We start from the raw sequence: 27,570 nt of genomic DNA on the forward strand, positions 1-27,570 counted from the left end.
TGCCTCTAACAGCCGCTGCTGGCTGCGTGCACGCTGCGAGGCGATGCGAGGCGATGCGAGGCGACACGAGTCATATCTCTACCCCTGTGCCTAATGGCTGTACATGGGGCCGACGGGTGCTTTAGAGTGATTGTGTGAGTGTGGCTTCAGGAAGTAAATTCCTAGCCTCGATCTCTAGGCTTTTATTTTTTAGTTTTGCTAAAAAATAAAAGCTTGGAAATTCCTGTCCCAGCTATTGGTGCGCAAAAGCGCCTCGCGTCGCCTGATGTGGTGCGCATTTTTTATTTTGGGTGCGCATGCGCACCTGCGCACCAGTTATGTGCACCCCTGCCTATACATGTCTAATCCTAACCAATGTGAATTAAGCAATATTACACGAGAGGGTGTGCTTTACCGTCATTATTGGCACGACAGTGATGCGGTCAGGAACGAGTTCCGCCAGCATCACTGAAGTGCCAATAATGTAAGGTAAAGCACACCCTCGAGTGTAATATTGCGATTATACAACAGTTACCAACAAAACACATCCAAATGTATTCATATTGTGGGGCAATTAATAATAAAAATGTTTCGCTATTGTCCGTTTCCCTGTAAAGAGAAGAGTTTTTGACTGAGAGACATTAAATAGTCCCTGTAGCAGTGCTTTGAGTTTGAGGCGCCGTCTCATCAACACAGCTGAGCTATCAATGCTTGCGCAGTGGAATGAATTCCAGTAGGCTATATGCTCCGTCGTACGACCGTGTCACGCGGCCAAAATAACTGATCTACAAGCTGACAACGGCGACGCGTTGTGAACTTGTAGATCGGCTATTTTGGCCGCGTGACACGGTCGTACGACGGAGCATATAGCCTACTGGACTGTTAACGAAATGGGAGTCATTTTACTTTACACAGGAGGATATTTATAACCTTCTAACCATTGATCAACCGTAAATCCACCAAATTAACAACATAGTCCATTTTGCATAGCTGTTTGTTCTCCGGTGGCGGCGGTGGGTCAGGCTACTGTCTGTTTGTTTTCCTACCGTGGGACAGAGTGACTTCACAGCACAGCTGTGCCATATAATGGTCTAATCAGGTGCGGACTGGACTGCACTGCGGAGTGATTTATTAATGTGATTAGGCCCGTGCTATGATGCTGGTTTGAAGCACGGCTAGAAAGCTATTTCAACCAATCAGATTGCTTGGTCGGAACAACCTGTTGTATAATCTAAGTTTAAACCTATCTTTAAAAATATTGTGTAACCTAAAATAACCTTTTTCTCTTGTGACGACCAGGAAAATGGTCCTCTCACAATGTCACGCACACACACACACACACACACGCACACGCACACGCACACGCACACGCACACGCACACACACACAGGCACACACACCACTGCTACTTAAAGAAGGACCCAGGGAGCATCTCTCTCGTTTATCAACCCTTCTGTTCTGTCCATCGCCCCCATCCCTCCATCCATCTCTGTCCGGGGTGTGTGTGCGCCCCCCTCTTCTCTCTCTCTCTCTCTCTCTCTCTCTCTCTCTCTCTCTCTCTCTCTCTCTCTCTCTCTCTCTCTCCCCCCTCCCTCTCTCTGGGGCGAGCCAAAACAGGGTGACAGATGGAGACGGAGTGCCCCGAGCGTTCGTTTAATGTTTCACCTTCTCTTTTTTGCTTTCCAACCTCCTTTCACTTCTCCTTAACGCTCTGTCACCGCCGTCCCCCTTTTCAAAGGACCCACAACCTCTGTGTGTCTCTCTCTCTCTCTCTCTCTCTCTCTCTCTCTCTCTCTCTCTCTCTCTCTCTTTCTCTCTCTCTCTGTGTCCCACTCATTGGCAGTGAGCCAGAAGGTAGTGGAATATTAAAGTCTAGTTGTTGGCCTGCTGTGTGTTGGCGCTCAACACCACTCTGTGCCCACAGGTAGGTGCTTGTGTCTCTTTACCTTGTCTCTCCCTGGGACTCTTTATGTCCCTGTAGTCTTATAACACCATTCTCTCTCCCTGGTCTCCCCGTTCTGCTTGTTTTGGGGTTTATCACACACACACACACACACACACACACACACACACACACACACACACACACACACACACACACACACACACACACACACACACACACACACACACACACACACACACACACACACACACACACACGTGCTGATGTGTAGATGATAAGGCCTCGGATTAAGCCTGATTTAAACTATACCAAAATAGGCGATCTGCAAGCTCAATAGTCACAGTCGATAATCGACTTTAATAAAAACAATTTAAAAAAAATGATTTGGAGGACTTTGAAATGTTCCTTTTTTTTATGTATTGTAAAAAAGTTAAAATATCAGATATGCAAGCTCACAACGCGTCACATCGCTTGCAGATCTGCTATTTTCACTATTTTTGCATGTACTTATGAAAATACAGTGGTTGACCAATTATTTTTAAAAAAAAATACTCAAACATTTTTGCATCAGTTCTGATCTAGCGTCGTGAGCTTGTAGATCCATTTTTTTATTCCTGGCGCGCACGGGTATAGGGATAAATTCATAATAAGTTGCGGGCAGTTTTTTCTCTGACACATCAAGTTGATCCATATCTGCTCTGGAAAGGGGGGGCGTGTGTGTGTGTGTGTGTGTGTGTGTGGGGGGGGATACTGCCTTAACCCATTAAGACCTGGAACGCATCTGCGTCACTTTAGATTTCTTTGGCTATTCAAAAATAGCAGATATACAAGCTCATAGCGCGGCACCGAGTGCCGCGCTATGAGCTTGCAGATCTGCTATTTTTGAAAAAAATCGTGAAAACATTTTTTTTTTAACATTATTTTCAAAAAAACGTTAGGATTTAGAAGACATTTGTAGAATCGGCTTCAGGTCTTAACCCATTGAGACCTGAAGCCGATTCTACATGTCTCCTAAATCTCAACAGTTTTCTGAAAAACGTATGTTTCTATATCAGTGGTGCTCAAACTTTTTCATGTCAAGGACCCCCAAACTTATTTGTATTTGGCCGCGGACCCCCATCAAAATATTTTGTTCCAGGGACCCCCCAGAAGCAAAGATTTGAGTTGTTTGCTTTAAAATATGTATATTCAAAGATTTGCACACATTTCACGATTTAAAAAAAATAGCAGATCTACAAGCTCGTAGCGCGGCACTCGGTGCCGCGCTATGAGCTTGTAGATCTGCTATTTTTGAATAGCCTAAAGTGTAAAATAATGCTTTTTAGCTCAAATCTAAAAATGAGACAGTTCCAGGTCTCAATGGGTTAATGGAATAACAGAGAACGGCTAGAAAGGGAGAGAATCAATCAAAACAAGCAGTCACACAGTCTCAACTCTCGGAGCGGCGTATATATACCCTGCAGTGCAGAGCGCACGCACTATACACCAAAGGTAAGCCATCGTTTTTTTCTTCTTCTCTTTTTCACTTCTTCTCTTGGGCGCCCACGCTCCGCTCTTTAGACAAATGGGAGCATTTTGTGCGTTCGCACACTAAACATGGTGGGATTTATTGGAGGAATCGGCTGCCTGCCTGCCTTGCTGCTGGTTGGCCTCACCTCACCTTCTCTTTACCTCCAGCGAGCTAGAGAGAGAGAGAGACGTGGGCGGTACCACCGTACCGCACCATACCGCAACTGTGTGGTGGGTGCAGTGGTGGAAAGTAACTAAGTGCATTCACTCAAGTACTGTACTTAAGTACAATTTTGAGGTATTTGTACTTTACTTGAGTATTTCCAATTTCCAATACTTTTACTTCTACTCCACTACATCTCAGAGGCAAATTTTGTACTTTTACTCCACTACAATTATTTGAAAACTTTAGTTACTTTTCAGATATAAATTATTACATTATGAAACATAGATTAACCACTTTAGCCCTATTGTATACATAGGCTATTTGAAAATAGCAGATCTACAAGCTCACAACGCATCGCGATGCGACGCGTTGTGAGCTTGTAGATCTGCTATTTTCAAACATTTTAGTACTTTTACTTTTGGTACTTTAAGTACATTTTGATACCAATACTTTTGTACTTTTACTCAAGTACATTTTGAATTCCGGACTTTTACTTGTAACGGAGTACTTCTACATTGCAGTATTGATACTTTTACTTAAGTAAAACATTTGAGTACTTTTTCCACCACTGCTGTGTGGTGGGTGAGGTGGAAAGGAAAAAAAAAAGAAACTCTGAAACTGCAGGATTTTTATGTTACCTGAGATGATTTCTAACACACTGTGAGTTCTACTGTTGTTGTAGGCGTGATGTGAAAGGATGAGATCGTGGGAGAATAATCATAATGTGGATGATTTATACTGCAGTGGTTCTCAACATGTGGGTCGGGGACCCCCCCAAGGGGGACACACCCCACCCCATATGATGTTGGGTTGTCTCTCCAGATGACAGTAAATTCTCAATTTAAGACCTTTTTAATGCCTTAAAAAAAGACCATTACTGCGTCGAAAGTAATCAACAAACTATACGATTAAAACTGGTCAAATATATGACCAGTTTATCATCAAATATTCAAATAATATAAGAAAGAGGCAACAGTTTTGAAAATAGCCGATCTACAAGCTCACAACTCCTCGCTTTGCGAGGTGTTGTGAGCTTGTAGATCAGCTATTTTCACAATATTTATCTCTGGAAATGAGTCAAACTAAATGTTATTCCTACAATTCCAAGTTCATGTCAGGGTGGGTGGGGGGTCCTCCCCAGTTCAAATAATATGATTATTTTGGGTGGGTTCGCGGCCTGAAAAGGTTGAGAACCACTGATTTACTGTATAGTAAATAACATAAACTTTATTTATAATAGCACATTTACATCAATCGAAATTGACCAAAGTGCTTCATACATGGAAAGTTTATGTTTATTTCATTAACCTTGACCTTCCTTCCTCAGCAAACCCCCCCTTACCCTCAAATCTACTATACCCCCCTCCCCCACCCCTTCTTCCTAATAATTTGTCTTTTTACTTTGCTGTTGTTTTCTGTGTCTGTCTTGTGTCTTTTTTAACGGCTGCCATTTGGGACCACTAGGTCTCACTTCGTACAGAGAGAATCTCTTTGATCTGTCTGGGACTGGGTGGTAGCGGTGTAGTGGCTCAGAGCATGTGTCTGATCACCAGAAAGCCCGGATATCTCCCCCCTGGCTAAACTAAGGGAGGAATTCCCTCTCAGGCTGGAGGTGGATATAACGTGTTGGCTCTCTCTCGCTGCGGGAGACGGGAGAAGTAATAGTAGCAATACCACACTATAAAAATCATCTCCCCATCATCTCTTCTCCCCCTGTTTCCTGTCCATCTCTACTATGAAACTATATATTAAAGGCAGACAAAGGCAGAAAATGATCAAAAAATCTGTGTCTCTTTAGATTTTATTTGGCTATTCAAAAATAGCAGATATACAAGCTCATAGCGCGGCACCGAGTGCCGCGCTATGAGCTTGTAGATCTGCTATTTTTGAAAAATCTTGGAAAAAAAAATGTTTTCGATTTTTTTCAAAAAACTGTTAGGATTTAGAAAACATTTTTAAGAATCACCTCAGGTCTTAATGGGTTAAGAATTGTCGCATGAGGCATAAACGGCTTATCTCGATATTTTAAAGGGATATCTCCCACTTACAAATAAAATAAACATAAAATTGAATGTACAAAATAAATGAAAAAAGTAATGTAAAAATCACGTCCTCCTCATGCATTAGAAGGACTGATGACTGCGTTTTTTCCATAACGTTTTTATTTAATATTTTTATATATGTTTTAATGATTATTTTATTTGAAAGTGAAATATCCCTTTAACTCATTCAGTGCCAAGCTTTTTTATTCATGTTTATGGAATTTTGGCTCTGAGTGCCACAGCCAAAATTCATTGTAAAAAAAAAGTGCTTAGGAAGCAAGATACAGCCTTTTTAAGTTATAGGTTAAACAAGGAGTGGATGGAGCAGCAAATCTTCAAATCATCATATCTTGGGTTCTGAACATGTTTTTCAAAAAAAAAAAAAAAAAAAAAAATTGAATATATTGATTTTTTTTTTTTTTTTTAATTTTTTTTTATGACGGATTTGACGGATTGTGGCGCTCTGGGCGTCAGGCCACGTGACGGATTGTGGCACTCAATGAGTTAACTGTAAATGAACGTCCTACTTGATCATACTAACAGTACATAGCGTCACACATAAGTATCAAAAATAACAGATCCTTCGAGCTTGTCGATTGGCTATTTTTGGCTATATTTCTTTCGTCTTGAATCCTGAAAAGTGTAACTATATATATTTGGACATATGAGTTTTTTTTCTGCCCCGACGGAGAGACACAATGCTTTGGTTCTTTGGTGTGGAACTGGAACGTTTCCCCTGAAGCTCAAACACAGCAGCAGCTGTAGAACGGCTGAATGCATCGAGATGCTGGAACCTGTCAACCAACACTATTACTGTTACTCTGCCACATGTGTACTACACACTCAACTGTATACACACACACACACACACACACACACACACACACACACACACAAGTGGATGGGTTCCCCCGCGGCTGAGCGTGCGCGTGCGCGTATGCGTGTGTGTGTGTGTGTGTGTGTGTGTGTGTGTGTACTGTATTGTTTGTGCGTGTGTGAAGAGGTTTTATGAGGAGAGTGATATAGTTTGATATATCTCAGGCCTGGGGTGTGTGTGTGTGTGCGTGAGTGCGCTTAATAATATGTTCGTGAGGGGCAGATATCCCCACAAGTGTTATAGAATTTGAGAAATACACATTGTGAAGGATCATTTTCCTGGTTCTCACAGGATTAAAGGGATAGTTCCCCCCCAAAAATGACTTTTTCCTATAGATTAGTCACCCCATGGAGACTTGAATTCATGGATATTTTTTAGTTTTTGTCGCAGGAGATACAAAGGAGACTCTTTGTGTCTCCTACCGGAACCGCTGCCTACCGGTCCGCTGGTCATCAAATTATTGGCTTAGAAATGCGACAAAAACTACAAAATATCCATGAATTCAAGTCTTGAATTGAACTATCCCTTTAATGGTAGTTTATTTTTATGGTTAAAAAGATTTGGGGAGTTAGGTTAGGAGAAGAGTCAGGTTGGCGTTAAGATAGACATTTAGAGGTGAGGTTTTAGGTTTTAGGGTTAGAGTTATGTCTGATTTATATACAGTAGTTTGTGTGTCGCACACCGAAAATAGTGGATGTACAAGTTCACAACGTGTTGCATGTGACTGGTAGATTGGCTATTTTTGGTTTTAGCGTTAAGAGTAAAACAATTATAAGAATGGCATTCTTGAAATTGACGTCCTAAAATGTATACATAGCACTACAGACATTAATATAATAATAATAATACAACTTTATTTGTATAGCACTTATTTAAACAAAGTTACAAAGTGCTTGAACAATCAAAACAGTAATATTAATCAACAACAACAATGCAATAATGAAATAACAGTGATATATTACATTTTACAATAGAACAGAGCAATAATAAACAGCATGTATCTCAAGGAGTTAAGAAGGCCATTCTGTAGAAATGGGTTTTTAACAGGGATTTAAAACTCGTTAATGATCTGGTTAACCTTAGTTGCTCTGGTAGGCTGTTCCAGAGTCTGGGGGCCTTTTATAGAAAAGGCCCGACCCCCTTTGGTCACCAAATTAGCCGTATAAATCTCCAGTAGACCCTGGCCAGATGATCTAAGGGTGCGCCCTGGCACATAGGGTTCAACCAAATTACATGAATAGCTAGGAGCGAGACCATTAAGAGCTTTAAAAGTTAGTGGTAAAATCTTAAAATCAATCCTGAAGGCGACAGGCAGCCAGTGAAGTGCAGCTAAAACAGGGGTTATGTGATCAAGTCTCCTGGTACCAGTGATGAGCCTAGCTGCTGCATTTTGAACCAGTTGCAGACGATGTATAAGGTTTAGGCTGAGACCAGAGTATAAGGCATTACATTGTGTGTGTGTGTGTGTCCGCGCGCGCGTGCGTGACTGATTTGAGTTACAACATTTGTAACTCAAATTGTACAAGCTCGTAGCGCTATGAGCTTGTATATTGATTTTTGAATAGCCGAAGAAATCTGAAGTGACAGAGATGTGTTCCCGGTTTGAATGGGTGAAAAAACAGAAAGAAAAAAAACTGTGGTTTATTCGAGAGCCAAACCAAACAAGTGACTTTACTTTACTTAATAATAATAATAATAAACTTTATTTGTACAGCACCTTTCATGACATGAAATGCAGCTCAAAGTGGGGGTAATGTCTGCATTCCGACATCTCACTACTCCGACTAGTGGCTTCCGCGTGCGGTTAGGGTTAGGTATAGGGTTAGTTAACGTCGGAAAGGCGACATGTCGGAAAGGCGACATGTAACCCTCAAAGTGCTTTACAGAGCAAGAATACAATTACAACTAATTAAACAATAAAGCATAAAAAAGAAAAGCAAAAGCATAAAACAACAGCAAAAGGCAGTGAATCAGGCAATACAGTGAGGACATGGATAACAACAGAGATTTAAAAATCAACCAAAAGATCTTAGCAGGCGTGCACGTGTACGTACGTCCACATTGGTTAATCGTGCCCCTAAGCTGAAGCACTTGTCATTCTAAAAACAGGCTCTGGAGTCGTGTCATCCTATCTTGACGTTGCGGTGTTCCCCCTGAGTGCTGCCTCTGTGTTGAACGGACGGTGATTTAGGGACTGCGTCAGATCACCTTTCATCTCACTGTTCTGTTCTGTTCTGTTCTCTCTCCCCCTTCTGCCTTTAGCCTGAATGAAACGCTATACCCTACAGCCAGTGGATGGAAAGTAACTCAGTACTTTTACTCAAGTATTGTGCTTAACACATTGATTGCCAAGATATTAAACATAGTTTTCTATCCCCGTGCCGGCATATAATTACCTCAATCCTATGATATTTGAAACGCTGTGGAACCGGCATTGTGTAAAAAAAAACAGGAAAAAAGGTTCCTGATTAGGCGGAAGGATCTGTGTATCCATGGGAACGACAAGTTCATAGCGATCCGCCATATTGGAGCTTTGGTCCGCTGAAAACGGGTGGTTTTCAATGAAAAAAAAAGAAACTGAGTTACAGCTGTTTTTCTGAAAATCCCATCATTGGGGCGGGTGGAAGTGACGTTTTTTGGAATTATGTCACATCCACATTTTTCTTCTCTGAGAGACGATCGATCATTCCAAAGCTGTGTTAGGTCGCCCCTTGTGGAATTTTCCCAAAAAAATGAAAAAATGCATACATGCGATCTAGACAATCAATGTGTTAAAGGGATATTTCACTTTCTAAAAATCTTTGGGTCATTTGATCGTCTACTCAGGCTTTTGTGAACCCCCCAGACCGTTTTTAAGTTGCTTGATTCAGTATTTAGATATTTGATATTCATTTTTATCAGACACGCCCCCTTCCTATACAAACCCATTATAACTTCAAACTCCATTTTTAACATGTTAGATTCATCAAAAACACCCGTCCTTGGTTCTGGTGACTCACCCTGTCCTCCTAATACACGAGGGGGCCGTGTTTTTTCGATAACTTTTTTCATTTATTTAAAAAAAAAAATTTGGAAAATGAAAAAAATGCAATACAATAGAAAAATGAAATAAAATAAATGAAAAAATCTATCGAAAAAACACGGCCCCCTCGCATATTGGGAGGGCAGGGTGAGTCACCAGAACCAAGGACGGGTGTTTTTGATAAATCGAACATGTTAAAAATGGAGTTTGAAGTTATAATGGGTTTGTTTTATACTTGAAACAGAGTCTACATTGTGGTATTGCTACTGTCACTTATGTACTTTTAAGTACAAATAAATCCTGTGTACTTCTTCTTCTTCTTCCACCATTTGGCCTCCAGCCTGCAGTGGAAGTCCTTCCAGCAGCTCTCTATTATACTACAGTAGAAAGAGTCAAGGTTTATGCCTCCTCCGCCGGTCCCCAGAGCGGCACGGAATTTACTGTACATCTTTATCTGTGTCGCTGTGCACGGCCCGGCAGTTCATCTCCGCGGCCGTCAAACACAACGTCTTTTATCTGTTTTTCATTCATAAATCTGGGAGCCTGTTTTCTCTAACCCATTCAGACCGGGCATCAACGCATCTGTGTCATTTATTTGTATTTCTTTGGCTATTCAAAAATAGCAGATATACAAGCTCATAGCACGGCACCGAGTGCCGCGCTATGAGCTTGTAGATCTGCTATTTTATTTTATTTTCTTTCGTGAAAACGTGTGCAAATATTTTAATATATTTATTTTTTTAAAGCTAACATTTTTTACTCAAATCTTTGCTTCTGGGGGGTCCCTGGAACGACATTATTTTGAGATGGGGGTGGGTGGGGTCGGCGGACAAATATATATATCATTTTGGGGGTCCTTTGACATGAAAAGGTTTTGTTCCAGGGACCTCCCCAGAAGATTTTATTCAAAATTTTGTTTAAATATATATATATATGTATTCAAAGATTTGCACAAAGATTTTTCAAAGAAATAGTAGATCTACAAGCTCATAGCGCTGCACTCGGTGCCGCGCTATGAGCTTGTATATCTGCTATTTTTGATTTGCCAAATAAATCTGCAAAATGACACACAGAAGATGCGTTCCCCGGTCTTAATGGGTTAACTGGCCTGGCGGCTATATACTGTAACAGAAGGATAAAATACAATCTGTGTGTATCAGTTACACACATTCTCCTCCGCTATAATGAAGTTGTCCACTTAGGGTCGATACGCTGCTCTCTGCCTTATTTCATTAGGCCTTGTGCCTCTGACATTATGTCTCCCCTGTTGTGTGGTTGTGTTTTTGTTGCTCCGCTGGTACACGGGCCTCGCATTCGTCCTGGACTTTTATCTCATCTCGTTTGCTGTCGGCGGGCAGAAACCTCCTATCTCCATATTTAACATGTTTGTGTTTTTTTTTTCTTTTCAAGGGGCTAGCATCCGGCTTGTAAATTGAGGCTATATAGGAAGTGTGACAGTTCATTGTGAATGGCCTGTAGTCTCTCTGTTTCACCCCTAGCTGGTTGCAGAAGCAATTAGGCTCTGTTCAAGCGGATGGGTTTTTGGACTTTGAACTTTACACTTGATTTTATTAGCTTTTTCTATTACCTTAAAGGAGCTACACCATGAATTTAAAAAATAATAATAATATTTAATATCATATTGTTTATGTCCCTCAAACGTTTTTCAAAAGGTTTGAGCCTAAATCAAGCCTCAGATATACTCATTCCAACTAACTTCTCTCTGGCTTATAAAGCACTTTCACCTGCAATACCACATTGTCCTGTTTGGCACGGGGCGCTATTGAGCCAGTTTGTATGCATGTTATCTCCTGGTTCTGTCTGGAAAAAGTAAAAAAAAAAAAAAAAAAAAAAAAAATAAGATTTTTTTTTTTTAAAGATTCTTTTTTTCCTTTTTTTTGGGTTGGAACTGAAAAACGGGAGGAATTGTTCCCTGACGTGACGTAGGCAGGGGGAACAAATCTGACGGACTGTTTTCAGACAAATTTACATAGAAACCACAGATAGCCTATGAAAGCCTGCATGCTCGAAGTCGGGTATTTGTTGGAACAGAAGAGAGGTGGGGGGAACCAAAAACACACAAAAATGAAGAAAAAGTTAAAAATCATGGTGTAGACCCTTTAACACATCCACTGCCAGGCCCGTAGTCCTACGGGCCGTTAAATCCAACCGTTAACTGCCGTTCCCGTAGTCCTACGGGGCGGGTGTTTTCCCATGTTAAATCGTGCAGGTGCAGATTCCGGATTTTTTTTGCACTTCCGGTTTCGAAGGGGGCGGACCAGAAACGAAATAATACTGTTTCCGGTTTTTCTCCCGCCTCCGTTTCCTGTCTAGCGATCAACTTTGGACGCCATTATCTCTGGCTTGTTGTTTTTCTCACCGCATCCACCATTTTAGCGTTTTCCTCTCGTTCTCCAGAATGCAGTGTCGGATCGCGGCACGGTTTTCAGCGTTTTGTTCGGTCGGGTCCCGTGTTTGTGTCGAACCAAATGAACGCGGATTTTAAACGGATTTAGCGGGGCCTATGACGGAATCAAAAAAACAAAAAAGGTAAGAAGTAGCTTGGCACTACGATGGACGTTCTGAGATTAGCCGATGGCAGTCAATGTGTTAATAAACATTGTCATAAATACTATATGCTTCCTATATGCTAGTTTAAAGTCTCCTTTCAATCACCATGATATGCGTTTTGGTAAATTATGATCCCATTTATTTTTAAATTAATGATAAAGTAGGGTATGTTTCTTAGGGTTTCTACTGGTTCTACTGAGTGAAGCCCCGCCCTCGCTGCAGGTTTCAGCCAATAGCATTAATTTCCGTTGGCATTTCGGACCGGATATAGAAAGATGGCGGATTTGAAATCGCTGCAAAATAGGCTTCATTTACGGTCTGTAGAAACCAATGGCGTGACGCCGTCCATATTCTTTTACGGTCAATGTATTTTTTTTAGTAAATCAACGCCCGACTTGAGCATACTACGGCGACACAACAAAAGCATCAAAAGTAGCAGATCTACAAGCTCAAAACGCGGTGCGAAGCGACGCGTTTTGAGCTTGTAGATCTGCTACTGTTGCTGTTTTGTTTTTTTTTAATCCCGAACTGTTTTGGACTTATGAGGTTTCCACCCTAACAGAGACGATTTATTTTTTCAGTTACAGCTTGACTCAGCTGCTTATTGGTTCAGTCTATTGTCCCTTATCTCTCCCCGTTCCTTTTCTTTTGCTCTGATTGATTTGTCCCATTCATAGACCTGAGAGGCCGGGTTCTAAAAAAAAAAGCCTTCTAAATCCTTTAGAAGGCAACTGTCAAGTTGTTCCGTTTTCTGAACAACTTGACAGGATTGTCAACGTTCACTAAAACAAAAACATTTCTTCAGTCTCTGTAGCCGATGGAAACATGAAATGAATAACAATTTAGAGCTTATGGACCTTTTGGCGTTTACTGAAAATTACTTGCATTGGCAACTAATGCCCTAAAAATGTAAAAATCGATAAAAAATTTAAGACAGACATTAATGGGATTTATATTGATTTGTTTTTATTTCCTTTGGTTATTGATTTTTTTATGTTAGAGGATAATGAAAAATGAGAGACAGATATTAATGGGATTTATATTGATTTTTGATTTCCTTTGGTTATTGATTTTTAATGTTACGGGAAAATAAATACATTTTCAGCAATAGCCAAAGGCGTAAGCTCTCAAATGCTTTATAATTCATGTGTCTATCTGCTACAGAGGCTGAGAAATAAAGAAGAATATATATTTGAAAATAGCCGATCTACAAGCGCACGACGCGTTGTGAGCTTGTAGATCTGCTATTTTCAAACATTGTAGTACTTTTGCTTTTGATGCTTTAAGTATATTTTGATGCCAATACTTTTGTACTTTTACTCAAGTAAGTATTTTTGAACACAGGCCTTTTACTTGTACAGAGTATTTTTATATTGTGGTATTGCTACGTTTACTTAAGTAAATACTGGAATCCGGTAGCGTGACACATTATCGCCCTTTTTGGCATCATGTTGCCTCTCTTATTGGCCCCCGTTGTTCTGTTGTTGGATTGCTTCTCTGAACAAAATCGTCCAATCAGCGCTCTCGGCCGCTCCCCCTGAGGGCGTGTCCTGTGAGAGCGTGAGCTCCACTTCGCTGAGGGTCTGGTGGAAGACTCCGCCCCCTCCGGCGGAAGGCCAGGACGACGACGGCGCCATCGACACGCCCGACTACCAGCTGACCTACCAGAGAGTGTCTGGGTCAGGGGTCGAAGGTCAGGGTCGAGAGGCGAGGTACAGTAGGCTCTGTCACAATTATTATACGAAATAATAAGCGTTATTTGAGATAGTCGCAATTCTTTTCCGGAAATGGCACACCTACAAGCTATATCACTGTTTATTTATTGTTTAAGTGTACAATTATTAATTATATAGCCCAGGGGTCTTCAACAGGGGGTCCGGGACCCCTAGGGGATCTTCTGAGTTACTACAGGGGGTCCGCCAAATCTTTGTGTGGTAGGAACCTTTTCACATTAACCACTTGAACACTAGCATCCCTATTTTGGGGGGACAAATGCAGAAACTAGCAGATCTACAAGCTCACAACGTTGTGAGCTTGTAGATCTGCTATTTTCGGCAAAAAGATTTGGTGTACAGGGAAAAAAAGGGTATTGTATTGAGGGTTTAAGTGGATAAATGTCTGAAAATACACATTAACAATTTGTTTATATGATAGTGCTGTCCAACAAGTCTATGAATCCGTCTACGAAATCAAAGAAAAAGTTTTATCTGCAACACAATTTTATACAGTGGGGGGTCCCTGCTTCATCTCTCTCTCAGCTAGGGGGTCCTTGGCCTGAAAACGTTGAAGACCCCTGATATAGCCTATTTAGTAGTCATAGTACATTATTTACTATGAGTATTGGTGCCATTGTCAGTGATATGTTTGTAAATGTCAGTTATTGGTCATATCTGCCCTGTGCAATGTTTCTTCACAAAGCCTAAACGGCAAAAACATAAATGTAATTTTGGATTTACAGTATTATGTTCCAGTGTTCAACACACAAAAAAACGCCCGTGAAATCATTAATCGCAATGCAGTTATTGTTATGGCAATTAACCCAATAAGACCTGGAACGCAGCTGTGTCACTTTAGATTTCTTTGGCTATTCAAAAATAGCGGATATATTTTCGCCGGTGTCGCCCGGTGTGTAAGGACCTTTAGGATTTAGAAAGCATTTTTAAGAATTGCCTCAGGTCTTAAAGGGTTAATCGTCAAGTCAAACATTTATAATATAATTATTAATGATATAATTATTGTTATGGCAATTCATGGTCAAGTAAAATAACGGATACATTGTATGACTGTGACAGCGCTAAGATGAGAGCGGCCTCCATCATGGTTCCTCCTGAGCGAGGTCACTCTGTGCTGGAGGGCCTGGACAAATGGAGCTGGTACAAAGTCACGCTGGCGGTCCCCTCCTCCACCAGCGGCCAGGGGGTCCCCAGGAGCCAGGGGCCTGTCCCCTCCTCCTCCTCCAGTGACCAGGGGGTCCCCAGGAGCCAGGGGACTGTCCCCTCCTCCTCCTCCAGTGACCAGGGGGCTGAGCATGTCCTCAGCAGCCAGCCAGCGGTCTGCAGGACAGATGAGGATGGTGAGTGAGTGAGTGGTGTAAAGTAACTAAGTACATTTACTCAAGTACTGTACTTAAAGGAGTAATTCACCCCAAAAAATACTTATTTTCTATCAATGACACACACCATGAAGCCTTGAATTCATGGAGATGTTTTTGTTTTTGTCACATTCCTAAGCCAATAATTTGATGACCGGCGGTCTCTCCGAGACTCAAAGAGTCTCCTACCGGAGAGATGCTCATTAGCATCTTTCCACCGTTCATCAATTAATGTTTTGGGTGAACTACTCCTTTAAGTAAAATGTTGAGGCACCTTTATTTTATTGGAGTATTTCCAATTTTCTGTGTTTTTGCTTCTACTCCACTACATCTCAGAGGCAATTTTAGGCAATTATCTTACTTTTAGATTTCTATACATTTGAAAACTTTTGAAATGGGACATTCTGCATAATGAGGACTTTTACTTTTGTTCTTTAAGTCTTTAAGTATATTTTGATACCAATACTTTTGCACTTTTACTCAAGTGAATTTTGAATTCCGGACTTTTACTTGTATCAGAGTATTTCTACATTGCAGTATTGATACTCTTACTTAAGTAAAAAAAAAAAAAAAGGAGTACTTTTTACACTGATGGTGAGTGAGTGTCTGCAGTGGGAACTACTGCTCATGAAATCCAAACACATATTGATCACTCAGTAGCTCATTTACTGCACTGGTCAATTACTCAGTTAATTAATTAGGTGTGTGTGTGTGTGTGTGTGTGTGTGTGTGTGTGTGTGTGTGTGTGTGTGTGTGTGTGTGTGTGTGTGTGTGTGTGTGTGTGTGTGTGTGTGTGTGTGTGTGTGTGTGTGTGTGTGTGTGTGTGTGTGTGTGTGTGCGCGGTCAGTCCCGGGCGCGGCCCCCCGGCAGGTGGACGTGCGTCCGCTCAACTCCTCGGCGCTCAGGCTGAGCTGGCGCTCTGTGTCGCCACGGTTACGGCACGGCCAGATCCGCGGCTACCAGGTCCACTTCGGCCTGGCAGAGGGCAGCCAATCACGGAGCCTGCCTCGAATCAAGGACCTACTCCTGGACGACTCCCAGGTTATTATAATATTATTTTATTTATGTATTCGTTTGTTTTACATTTAGAGCAGTGCTTCTCAAAGTTTTACATTTCAAGACCCCCCCCCCCCCATTTTTGTATGCATTAGCCCACGGAGAGGCCCCCCCGGCCCCCCCTATAACTCTGAGAGTGCACAAATGGAACCAAATGAATTACAGACCGGTCCATTTTTGTTTCTAATTATCAATCATTTAGCTGGGGACCGTCTGGGACCCCCTCAAGGACCCCTGGGGGTCCCCAGACCCCACTTTTAGAACCACTGTTTTAGAGTAAACCAGGGGTCTTCAACAGGGGGTCCGGGACCCCTAGGGGGTCCTCAGAGTTACTACAGGGGGTCCGCCAAATCTTTTTGTGATAGGAACTTAGTTTTTACATGAACAACTTGAACCCTAGAATCCCTGTTCTGAGGGGAACATTCGCCAAAAATAGCAGATCTACAAGCTCACAACGCCTCGCGCTGTGAGGCGTTGTGAGCTTGTAGATCGGCTATTTTCGGTCAAGAGGTTTGGTGTAGAGGGGGGGAAAAGAGCAGACCAAGTACAGTATAGAGCGAAAGGTCAAGTTTACTAAGTATTGACGGTTTAAGTGGTTAAATGTCTGAAAATACAGTATATGAAGCTGATCTATCATCGTAAATCTATGATATGAAGATTTTTAATCTGCGACACAATTTTATACACTATGTAGAGGGGGTCCCTGCTTCATCTATCTCTCAGCTAGGGGGTCCTTCCTTGGCCTGAAAAACGTTGAAGACCCCTGGAGTAAACAATTTAAATCTATTTAGTTGTTAGGTCAATTACCAAATTCCCCACACATGTCTGTGTGCTCTTGACATTGCTGCCCCCCTTCTACTATACCTCACCTGCCGAGGAGCCCCCACCAGGAGGACACAGCGCCCTCCCTCCGCAGTTGCTGCTAGCGTAGCGTCAAAGATGGCCCCTCCCCCTACTGGCCCCTCCCCCTCCCGGCTTCCCTGACCCAAACTCAGTCAGTTTATTGTGTTTGTAAATAGACGCTTGGTCCTAGTGGGCGGCACCGCGGACGGTTCGAACCCCTATAGACTCTACACGCTGGTGGACAGGAACTCTACCCCCCTCTCCCACCCGAGTGCCCTATGGCACAGTGTTAATGTAGGATAATAAAATAATGATTATGTAAGAGACATTTTTATCATTGAGCAAGGAATGATAGACTCACCTCAGAGCCATTGACTCACTTCCCCTGTGTGTCTATGTCTCTCTCTCTCTCTCTCTCTCTCTCTCTCTCACTCTCTCGCCCTCTTCTCTCTCTCTCTCTCTCGCCCTCTTCTCTCTCTCTCGCTCTCTCACTCGCTCTCTCTCTCGTCCTCTTCTCTCGCTCTCGCTCTCTCTCTCTCTCTCTCTCTCTCTCTCTCTCTCTCTCTCTCTCTCTCTCTCTCTCTCTCTCTCTCTCTCTCTCTCTTTGTCTCTCTCTCTCTCTCTCTCTCTCTCTTTGTCTCTCTCTCTCTCTCTCTCTCTCTCTCTCTCTCTCTCTCTCTCTCTCTCTCTCTCTCTCTCTCTCTCTCTCTCTGTGCCTGTGGGGTGTGTCCGGTCTGTTGGTTCAGATGGAGGAGGATGACTCCACTCAGTATGTGAGTACACAACACTCTGCTGGAGACAACACACAACAACACACACTGTTACAACACACTGCAGGCAGTTCAACACAACACAACGCAACACACACAGTGTTACACTTGAAACCCACCAGGCATGCAAGCATTTAACCCATTAAGACTGGGAACACATCCGTGGGTCATTTTTAGATTTCTTTGGCTATTCAAAAATAGCAGATATACAAGCTCATAGCGCGGCACCGAGTGCCGCGCTATGAGCTTGTAGATCTGCTATTTTTGAAAAATCGTGAAAATGTGTGCAAAACTTTGAATATATATATATATATATATTTGAAGCATCATTTGTAACTCAAATCTTTGCTTCTGGGGATTCTACAAATGTCTTTCAAATCCTAACAGTTTTTTGAAAAAACCTTTTCATGTCAAGGACCCCCAAAATGATATGTATTTGGCCTCGGACCTCCAATATGTTGTTTCAGGGACCCCCCAGAAGCAAAGATTTGAGTAAAAAATGTTCGCCTTAAAAAAAAAAATATATATATTCAAAGATTTGCAAAAAAAAATCATGATTTAAAAAAAAATAGCAGATCTACAAGCTCGTAGCGCGGCACTCGGTGCCGCGCTATGAGCTTGTATATCTGCTATTTTTGAATAGCCAAAGGAATCAAAAAATGACACAGATTCTTTCCCGGTCTTAATGGGTTAAGCTCACGGACGCTGATGTTGCCGTTCTCATTGCACGCATGCTCTACTCCGCTCTGGGAGGGGAAAACGTTTTTGTTTTCCACACGCACACTCATTGAAACGCATTGACCAGACGTCGTGCTGCTGTGGCCAGTTTTAGAGAGAGCAGTCACGCCCAAACCTCTGCGCGCGATTTGTTAGCGATGCTTTTTTTGGGTGCTAAACTCACCCAAGCTCCATGTAAACAAGTACAAGCACACTTATATCATCAATATACATTTAATCTCACATTTAACAGTAGAGAGGCTTCCAGAGCTTTGCAGACAGAGCTGGTTTTGAATGCAACACATTTACCATGTACATTCCATAGGTCAATAGTTTATCAAGTACAGTCAATACAGTATGTACAGCTAGCAACGTCCTTCACTCGCTACAGAACGTCTTCACGGTACAATCCTAGTCTGCTACCTGCACACTGTCGCCTTTTCATAACTTCTCATTTTAACCCATTAAGACCTGAAGCCGAATCTACATGTCTCCTAAATCCCAACAGTTTTCTGAAAAACGTATGTTTCTATATCAGTGGTGCTCAATCTTTTTCATGTCAAGAACCCCCAAAATTATATGCATTTGGCCGCGAACCCCCATCTCAAAATGTTTTGTTCCAGGGACCCCCAGAAGCAAATTTTAGTTAAAAAATGTTTGCTTTAAATATATATATATTCAAAGATTTGCACACATTTTCACGATTTTTCAAAAATAGCAGATATACAAGCTCGTAGTGCGGCACTCGGTGCCGCGCTATGAGCTTGTAGATCTGCTATTTTTGAATAGCCAAAGTGTAAAATAATGCTTTTCAGCTCAAATCAAAAAGTGACACGTATGCGTTCCAGGTCTCAATGGATTAATTCATTTACAGATGATTAAATATGCAACTGACATTGTTGTCTTGATATGGACTAGTATGCAAATATCAGAAGATATTTACATACAAATAGCAGATGATATTTACATACAAATAGCAGATGATATTTCCAAACACATTGCACTCAATTTACACACACATTTGCACTCAAGGGCCCACAGTGAAGATAATCTCTTGAGCGTTTTTGTGTGTGATCCTGATAAATATGAACAATTCCTGCACAGTGCTGTACTGTACTGTACATGCATGTTTTGTCAATAATTCAAGTCCCTTATGTGTTGCCCTACTGCACCTTAAAGGGATAATTCACCCCCAAAATGACATATTTTCTATCGATTACTCACCCCATGGAGACTTGAATTCATGGATTTTTTTTTCGGTTCCGGTAGGAGACACAATGAAAATCTTGGATGCACTATACCTTTAACATGTCTTTGATGTGTTGTTCATCTCCAGGAGATGATCGTAGGAGATCTGAGAGCAGAGACGGTGTACTCTGTGTCTGTGGCGGCATACAGCACCAAGGGAGACGGCGTGCACAGCAAGGCCAGGCTGGTGACCACACTGGGCATGGGTGAGCATATCTACATTTGATAAATAGATACTTTTACTTAAGTAATAAATGTGAGTATTTTTTCCACCATGGTGAGCTGCTATTTTCACTCATTTCGGTCCAGGATCAAATGTCTAATTTCAATTGGGTCTGGAGCTAAGAAGCAGTTTGCTGTATGCCGTTGCCAAGTCTACAGTTCATTGGCTGGACGTAGTTACAAACACGCTCACTCGGGCCATTGATCTTGTAAAAAAAAGCTGCCTTAGGAAACCTGTGTAGTCACTGTAAACAACCATCTAAAGTTTGTTTCTCAAGCTTTTTAATTATCAGCTCATTGATTTTGTTGCTGAAGACACTTGTTTCCGTTTGGTTTGCAGTCCCCGGCCTCCCGTCTCTCAGGCTGCAGCCAGGATCCCATCCGTCAGTGCTGATTGGCTGGACTCCTCCACCAGGTAGGACTGTCACCATGACGATCATTTTTTGTTGACGATTGATTGATAAGTACAATTTTGTGGTATTTTTACTTAACTGGAGTATTTCCAGTTTTCAATACTTTTACCTCTACTCCACTACATCTCAGAGGCAAATATTGTACTCCTACTCCACTACAATTATTTGAAAACTTTAGTTACTAGTTACTTTGTAGATTTTGATTATTATTACAGAACATTCATTAACCACTTTAGCCTTCACACATTCGGTGCCAGAGTTGTATTAGAAAAGTGATGTTGAGTGCCAGAGATCTCACCGTTTGTAACGCTACACTGTTTACAGCTGCAGACTCCACGACGAGCACCCGATTGTAAACAATATATGCGTGCACGATGGTGGATGGTCCTGGCTAACGCTTGGATCAATAAAAAAAAACGAAAAAAACAAAAAGATTGATTTCACGTAGATTCCCGGTTTTGGCACTCACGTCACTTTTTGCAAAACCGTACATATATGGTTTTGGCACCCCAAGTGTTAAATACTATTTTCAAAAGATGTGTATACATATTGAGCTTGTGAAATGGGACATTCTTCATAAAGAGTACTTTTACTTTTGGTACTTTAAGTAAATTTTGATGCCAACACTTTTGTACTTTTACTGGAGTAAATTGTAAAAGTCTAAATACCAGACATTTACTTGTGACTGATACGGCCATTATGTAAAAGAAAATAATAATAATAAAATGAAAAAAGTAATTGTAAAACTCTAGTCCTTAGAAATGACTGTTAACGATAATCAACATAATCTGCTATGGCCAAAAACAGGCCATATACTTAATCATTTTATACTTAAAAAAATGTTCAAAGTAGCGTAAGACCATGGGCGGGACAAAGGGTCAATTGGGATGAAAAATGATGTAATACAGCATCATCTCCTACCACCAGCCCATGCAGACAGCCAGGGTCCTCCACTGGAGATCCAGAGCTACCGGCTACAGTATGGCCTGAAGAACTCCTCCTCCACCAACAACACCACCCCCACCACGGTGGACCTGACAGCTGTAGAGAGGTCCTACACGGTCTCTAACCTCTCCCGGGGCTCCGTCTACACCTTCACCCTCTCTGCTCAGAGCCGCGCAGGCTACGGCGCCGCGGCGCGGCAGGAAGTGGAGCTGCCCGAGCTGCCTCCCTCGGGCTACCCCAGGATACGGGACCCCGTCAACGCCTCGTGCTGCTCCCTGCAGCTCTCGTGGCTGCCCCCGGTGGCGGAGGAGTGCAACGGACTCATCACGGAGTACACGCTGGTGTACCGACGCGCCATGATGGCACCCATCAACACCTCCCCTGTCCCACTGACACCCAACACGATGGCACCCAACACGTCCTCCCCTGTCCCAGTGACACCCAACACGATGGCACCCAACACAAGGGCACCCAACAAGTCCTCCACTGTCCCAGTGACACCCAACATGATGACACCCAACAAGACCTCCTCTGTCCCGCGCCCGACCGCCTCCTCAGCCAACATGTCCTCCAAGGTCCCTGGTCCGACCGCCTCACCCAACAAGACCTCCACTGTCCTGAATCTGACCGCCTCATCCACCCTCCCTGCTAAGGTTTGGTATTTTTCATATAGTTTTGTTTCATTTTTATTTCGTTGTGACATTTTTATTTTATTTAAAAAAAAAAATTGGTTACGTTTTGACTCGTTTTTAAAGTGGTTTTGCTGGTTTGGTTTATTTATTTTTGAAAAGGCTCAGTTTTAGTTTAGTTTTGATTAGCTTTAGTGTCATTTTTTGTTTTATATTGTAATATATGGGGTGTTTGGGGGCGAGACGAGTTCAGAAATATAGCAAAACTAGCTGAAGATTGGAGATTCTTGCTATTCTTTAAGATTTTCAGTTTTTGACATCTAAAAATATTAGAATGTAAGATTTCATATCCACCTCAAATAGACTTATGTATGACATATGGACAAGACTAAAGCCAAGGACATTGTCTCTACAATTGTAGTTAGTTTAATAAACACACACAGTTTAATTATTGTTTTTTTATTTTAATTTAGTATTTTTTTTTCCAATTAACTGAAATATGTATTTTTTAATATTAGTTGTCTTTATTTGGTTTTCCCCCCTTGCAGCAGGTGGCGCTAGCGGCCAGCCAGACCAGCTTCACCATCCGGGGCCTGAACCACAGCACGGTGTACCAGGTGCGGCTCAGGGCCCACACCAAGGCAGGGCCCGGGCCCTTAAGCCCAGCGCTGGTCTGCCAGACCCTGGCCCTGGAGACAGGTAGGCCTCTGGGCCTCAGGCCAGCATTAGTGAGGACCAATTATATGAAGATAGGTTGAAAATGGGTGAAGTCGTCCTTTAAGTAAAAAAAACCTGAGTGCTTCTTCCACCTCTGAATAGAACAATACATTAACTCTCTGGACCAGGTTCTTACAGATTTATTCCAACATTGATGCAAGTCCAAAGGAGACAGAGCTTCTCTCCCAATTCAATTCAAATTCAAAGGAGCTTTATTGGCATGAGAAAAGATACATTGACATTGCCAGAGCAAGCGTCAGAATATCATAAAAACAGTTGAAAACGGGGAAAGTATGTACAGTTGGAGGAGGGGCAGTGTTGCATTGCTGAATTGGAACGTGGTTACACTCTATTTTAATGACGCCACGCACACGTCGCTTAACACCTACACTGCAGGTCACACAATGGACAATTGATATGCATCTCTAGGCTCATTCCTATGTTAATTCACCTGGTGTGTGAGTCGGGAGCCTTTGTAAACTTTGTTGAGGTGTGAATTTAAAGTAGTTTTAAATCTATGCGTGTGCCTGCGCCGTGCTCCTCCTGGTCAAATAGGTTCTTGCAGGGCGTGCAAGGCCGTCCCTTGATGTGCAATGCAACCCTGAGGAGGGTACAGCATTGTGTTAAACAGAGCTATGTCACATTGCATCGTTATATACATGCTATATATACAGGGCTTTTTGAGACGGTAGCATCAATATGTTGCAGTCACTTTGGGACAAATAGCAGCATATTTTCTCAAAGTTATTTAAATAGTATACACAAAAAGGCTTTGATTTAAGATGTGTTTAACTCTTTTATTGCCAAAAACGGGAATTCCCGTCCGATGTACTATGGCTATCATGGCCACGGACGGAAATTACTAAATTATAATTATAATGTTTTTTTTTAATTATTATTATTTTTTAAATATATATATATTTTTTTGTCTTGTTTTTTTTTTGTTTATCTCAAAGGAACTAGGAGATAACGCTATACAAAAAATTGCTGCTCCATTCACTTCAATGTTAAAAAATAAACAGGAAAAATGCACATTTTTCGTGGCACTGGGACGACACAGTCTGAAATAAGTGTGGCAATGAAAGAGTTAAAGGTAGCAGCTCTGTTTATATACTGTATGTGCTGTAGGTCTAGAGGTCTAGTCGGTACACTCCATGGTTAGTAGTCATTAGGGTGGTTGTATTCCATTGGCTAACCTTCTTTTATCGCCACAGAATGCTCCTTCACTCCCACCCCTCCTCCCCCACCAGCACCCACCCCTCACCAACCAGCCAACCAACCAATCAGCTGGGAGCAAACAGGCTGAATGCATAATGGATGTCTGTGCATCAAGGCCACTGGCTGCTTCTTATCACACAACCCAATCCCCCCCCGATATGCAGGTAAAAGGGTTCATGGGGGAATGGAACCCATCTGTCTATGAAGGAGAAGGTAAGTGCTTAAGAGTCTTAAGTCCAGATGTACCGACGACCGCGGATCTACAGGTAGGTTTTTTTGGCTTTCAACAAGACCGGCGATTCTCAACCTTTTAAAATAAAACATGCTCTGAAGATGCACGTGGCGCCCACACCAAAATGTCCGCTTGACATGCTGACTTGGGACACCTGACACTATAGTGGCATGTGGCCTGTTCTTCTTCTCGCAGTCTGTCTTTGTTTTCTATGTTTTGTCTTCTGGCTCCTCCTCCTTCCTCCCACTCTTCTTCACACTCCTGGTCACCTCCTCATCCTCACTAACAGCCATAACACGCTATGATTCTTTCAGTTGGCAGGGCTGCTGCTGCTGCAGAGCAAGAGGCACTGATGATGGTGTGAAGATACTATAAACTAACAACTGTTTGTGAGAGTATAACTGATGATGTCTGTTTGGTTCCTTTTCACCAGACGTGCCGAGGAACTTCTCCGTCAACCTGGCCACCAAGACCAGCGTCCTGCTCACCTGGGAGTTCCCGGAGACCACCTACCCCTATCGCTTCACCGTACGTCATTTAGCCCCATAACGTTCTTACATTTGGCCCCATAGCGTTCTTACATTTGGCCCCATAGCGTTCTTACATTTGGCCCCATAGCGTTCTTACATTTGGCCCCATAGCGTTCTTACATTTGGCCCCATAACGTTCTTACATTTGGCCCCATAGCGTTCTTACATTTGGCCCCATAGCGTTCTTACGTTTGGCCCCATAGCGTTCTTACATTTGGCCCCATAGCGTTCTTACATTTGGCCCCATAGCGTTCTTACATTTGGTCCCATAGAGTTCTTACATTTGGCCCCATAGCGTTCTTACATTTGGCCCCATAGCGTTCTTACATTTGGTCCCATAGAGTTCTTACATTTGGCCCCATAGCGTTCTTACATTTGGCCCCATAGCGTTCTTACATTTGGCCCCATAGCGCGAAGAATACATTAACACAATCGATCCGGGAACGCATATATCTGTATTCTTTTTTTTTCTTTTTTTTGCTATAACCATTATTTTATTCTTTGGGCTATTCAAAAATAGCAGATCTACAAGCTCATATTTTTTTTAAATGTTTGAATATTTGTGCAAATCTTTGAATGTATATATATTTTAAGCGAGCATTTGTAACTCAAATCTTTGCTTCTGGGGATTCTACAAATGTCTTCTAAATTCTAACAGATTTTTTGGTTTTAAAAAAACGTATAATAAATAAATAAAAAAATATATAATATCAGTGATTTCAAACTTTTTTCATGTCAAGGACCACCCAAAATGATATGTATGTGTCCGCAGTTTAAAGTGCTCATATAGCCGAGTCGCTTCTTTTGGGCTTGTTTTCATAGACCTGGTTGCTTATTTCTCTCGTAAAATATGGCAACAAGTGTGGTTGATTAGTTGTTGTTCCTCACCCAGGTGGAGTACAACCGCCAGAAGATGGAGGTGGACGCGCGGCTCCGCAAGGCGGTCATCCCCAACCTGCAGCCGGACACCAGCTACGACTTCAAGATCACCTCCCCCGAGGGCAACATGGGGGGGCTGCGCCACCGCATCCACGCCAAGACCTCCCCGCCCATCACCATCCGCCGGCCCGAGATAGACCACACCCGAGACACCGAGACCACCGTCACCATCATCCTGCCCTCGCTGGAGACCCGGAGTCCTGTCAAGTAAGACTCACACAACCCCAGAGGGTTTGTACTTAAAGGGATAGTTCACCCCCAAAATGACTTTTTTTGCTATCGATTAGTCACCCCATGGAGACTTGAATTCATGGATTATTATTTTTTTGTCGCATTCCTAAGCCAATATTTTGATGACCGGCAAAGGTTCCGGTAGGAGACACAAAGAGTCTCCTTTGTGTCTCCTACCGGTCCATGAATTCAAGTCTCCATGGGGTGACTAATCGATAGAAAAAAAGTAATTATTTGGGTGAACTATCCCTTTAACCTCTTGAACCCCATTATGCCTATTCTGGGGGGAACATTTGCTTTAAAAAATAGCAGCTAAAATATAGGATATTAGGGTTAAAATATTAAATAATTCGTCCATACTATAGTCCAAAATGCTTTCTTATCAATATTTGTATCATTTGAAACTAGTTAAGTATATTGCATAATATTTATAATCAGAGTTGAAATGTTTGTGGTTGAGGACGTCTTCTTGTGACTTCACTACAAATACAAACAATAATTCCATGAGTCCAAAAGTCTCTAACCAGGATGGCTTGGGGGCCTTGTGTCCACAGAAAGCCTTTTTATTGGCTCATCTCTTGGACATCTCTTTTCACGAATTCTGGTGTGATAGGTCGGAATGAACATCAATAAGGCTCAGTGCGAACTCTCTGGACATGATGTCCAAAGCACTTCTCCTCTCATAAAACATATTCCTGTGGACACTAGCCCCTCTAACAAGACACAAAAAAATGCCTCCGCCGGCTCCTCGACAAGCCGGGGAGAGGAGAGGAGGAGACATTTGAAAATAATTTCCCTGGCTCCTGTCACTTTGGACCTGGACAGCTGTTAACCCATTCAATCCGGGAACACATCTGTGTCGCTTAGTTTTAACCATTATTCTTATACTTTGGCTATTCAAGAATAGCAGATTTACAAGCTCATAGCGCGGCACCGAGTGCCGCGCTATGAGCTTGTAGATCTGCTATTTTTTTTTAAACGTGAACATTTGTGCAAATCTTTGAATATATATATATTTTTTTTTTAAAACATTTTTAACTTAAATCTTTGCATCTGGGGGGGTCCCTGGTACAACATATTTTGATGGAACTCGGGGGGACAAAAACATATCGTTTTTGGGGGTCCTTGACAAGACAAGGTTTGAGCACCCAGCAACAATATGTTTTTCAGAAAAAATGAGACATTTGACAGTTACAAATGTTCGCTTTGAAAAAATATACGTTCAAAGATTTCCACTTAATGTTCACGATAAAAAAAAAAATAGCAGATCTACAAGCTCGTAGCGTGGCACTCGGTGCCGCGCTATGAGCTTGTAGATCTGCTATTTTTTTGAATAGCCAAAGAAATCTTGACAAAATGACAGAAATGTGTTCCCCGCATTGAATGGGTTATAAAGTAGTTTTTTTTGTTTGCTGTGGCCCCCCCCTTCAGGAACGTATACGTGGTAGTGGTCCCTCTCAGGAAGGCCAGGGGAGTCATCAGACATCTGAAGAGCCCGGACGAGATGGACCTGGAAGAGGTGAGAGACACATATCATCATATAACCACCTCTCTGTCTGTCTGTTTGTCTGTCTGTCTGCAGGGAGCCCAGGACCTTACAGTATAAACACTAACATCATTCCCACTGCCTAAAAAAAAACTAGAGGCAGCGTTTACCCTTTGCTGGTTAAATGTCAACGTTTCAACTATTCGTCATG

At 42.2% G+C, this 27,570-nt stretch overlaps 1 protein-coding gene across 1 annotated transcript in view; it reads left to right on the top strand.

Annotated features, from left to right (window-relative positions):
* The window catches only part of ptprsb (protein tyrosine phosphatase receptor type Sb), a 186,417-nt gene that overhangs the window by 105,813 nt on the left and 53,034 nt on the right, over window positions 1-27,570 (top strand). The window contains exons 14-16 of the mRNA XM_084056464.1: window positions 24,607-24,701; window positions 25,596-25,849; window positions 27,305-27,392. Coding sequence (XP_083912590.1) covers window positions 24,607-24,701; window positions 25,596-25,849; window positions 27,305-27,392 — 437 coding nt within the window. The remainder of the gene's footprint in view (window positions 1-24,606; window positions 24,702-25,595; window positions 25,850-27,304; window positions 27,393-27,570) is intronic.

Source organism: Gymnoscopelus microlampas (assembly GCF_963454915.1).
Source record: "Gymnoscopelus microlampas genome assembly, chromosome: 5".
Taxonomy (NCBI): domain Eukaryota; kingdom Metazoa; phylum Chordata; class Actinopteri; order Myctophiformes; family Myctophidae; genus Gymnoscopelus; species Gymnoscopelus microlampas.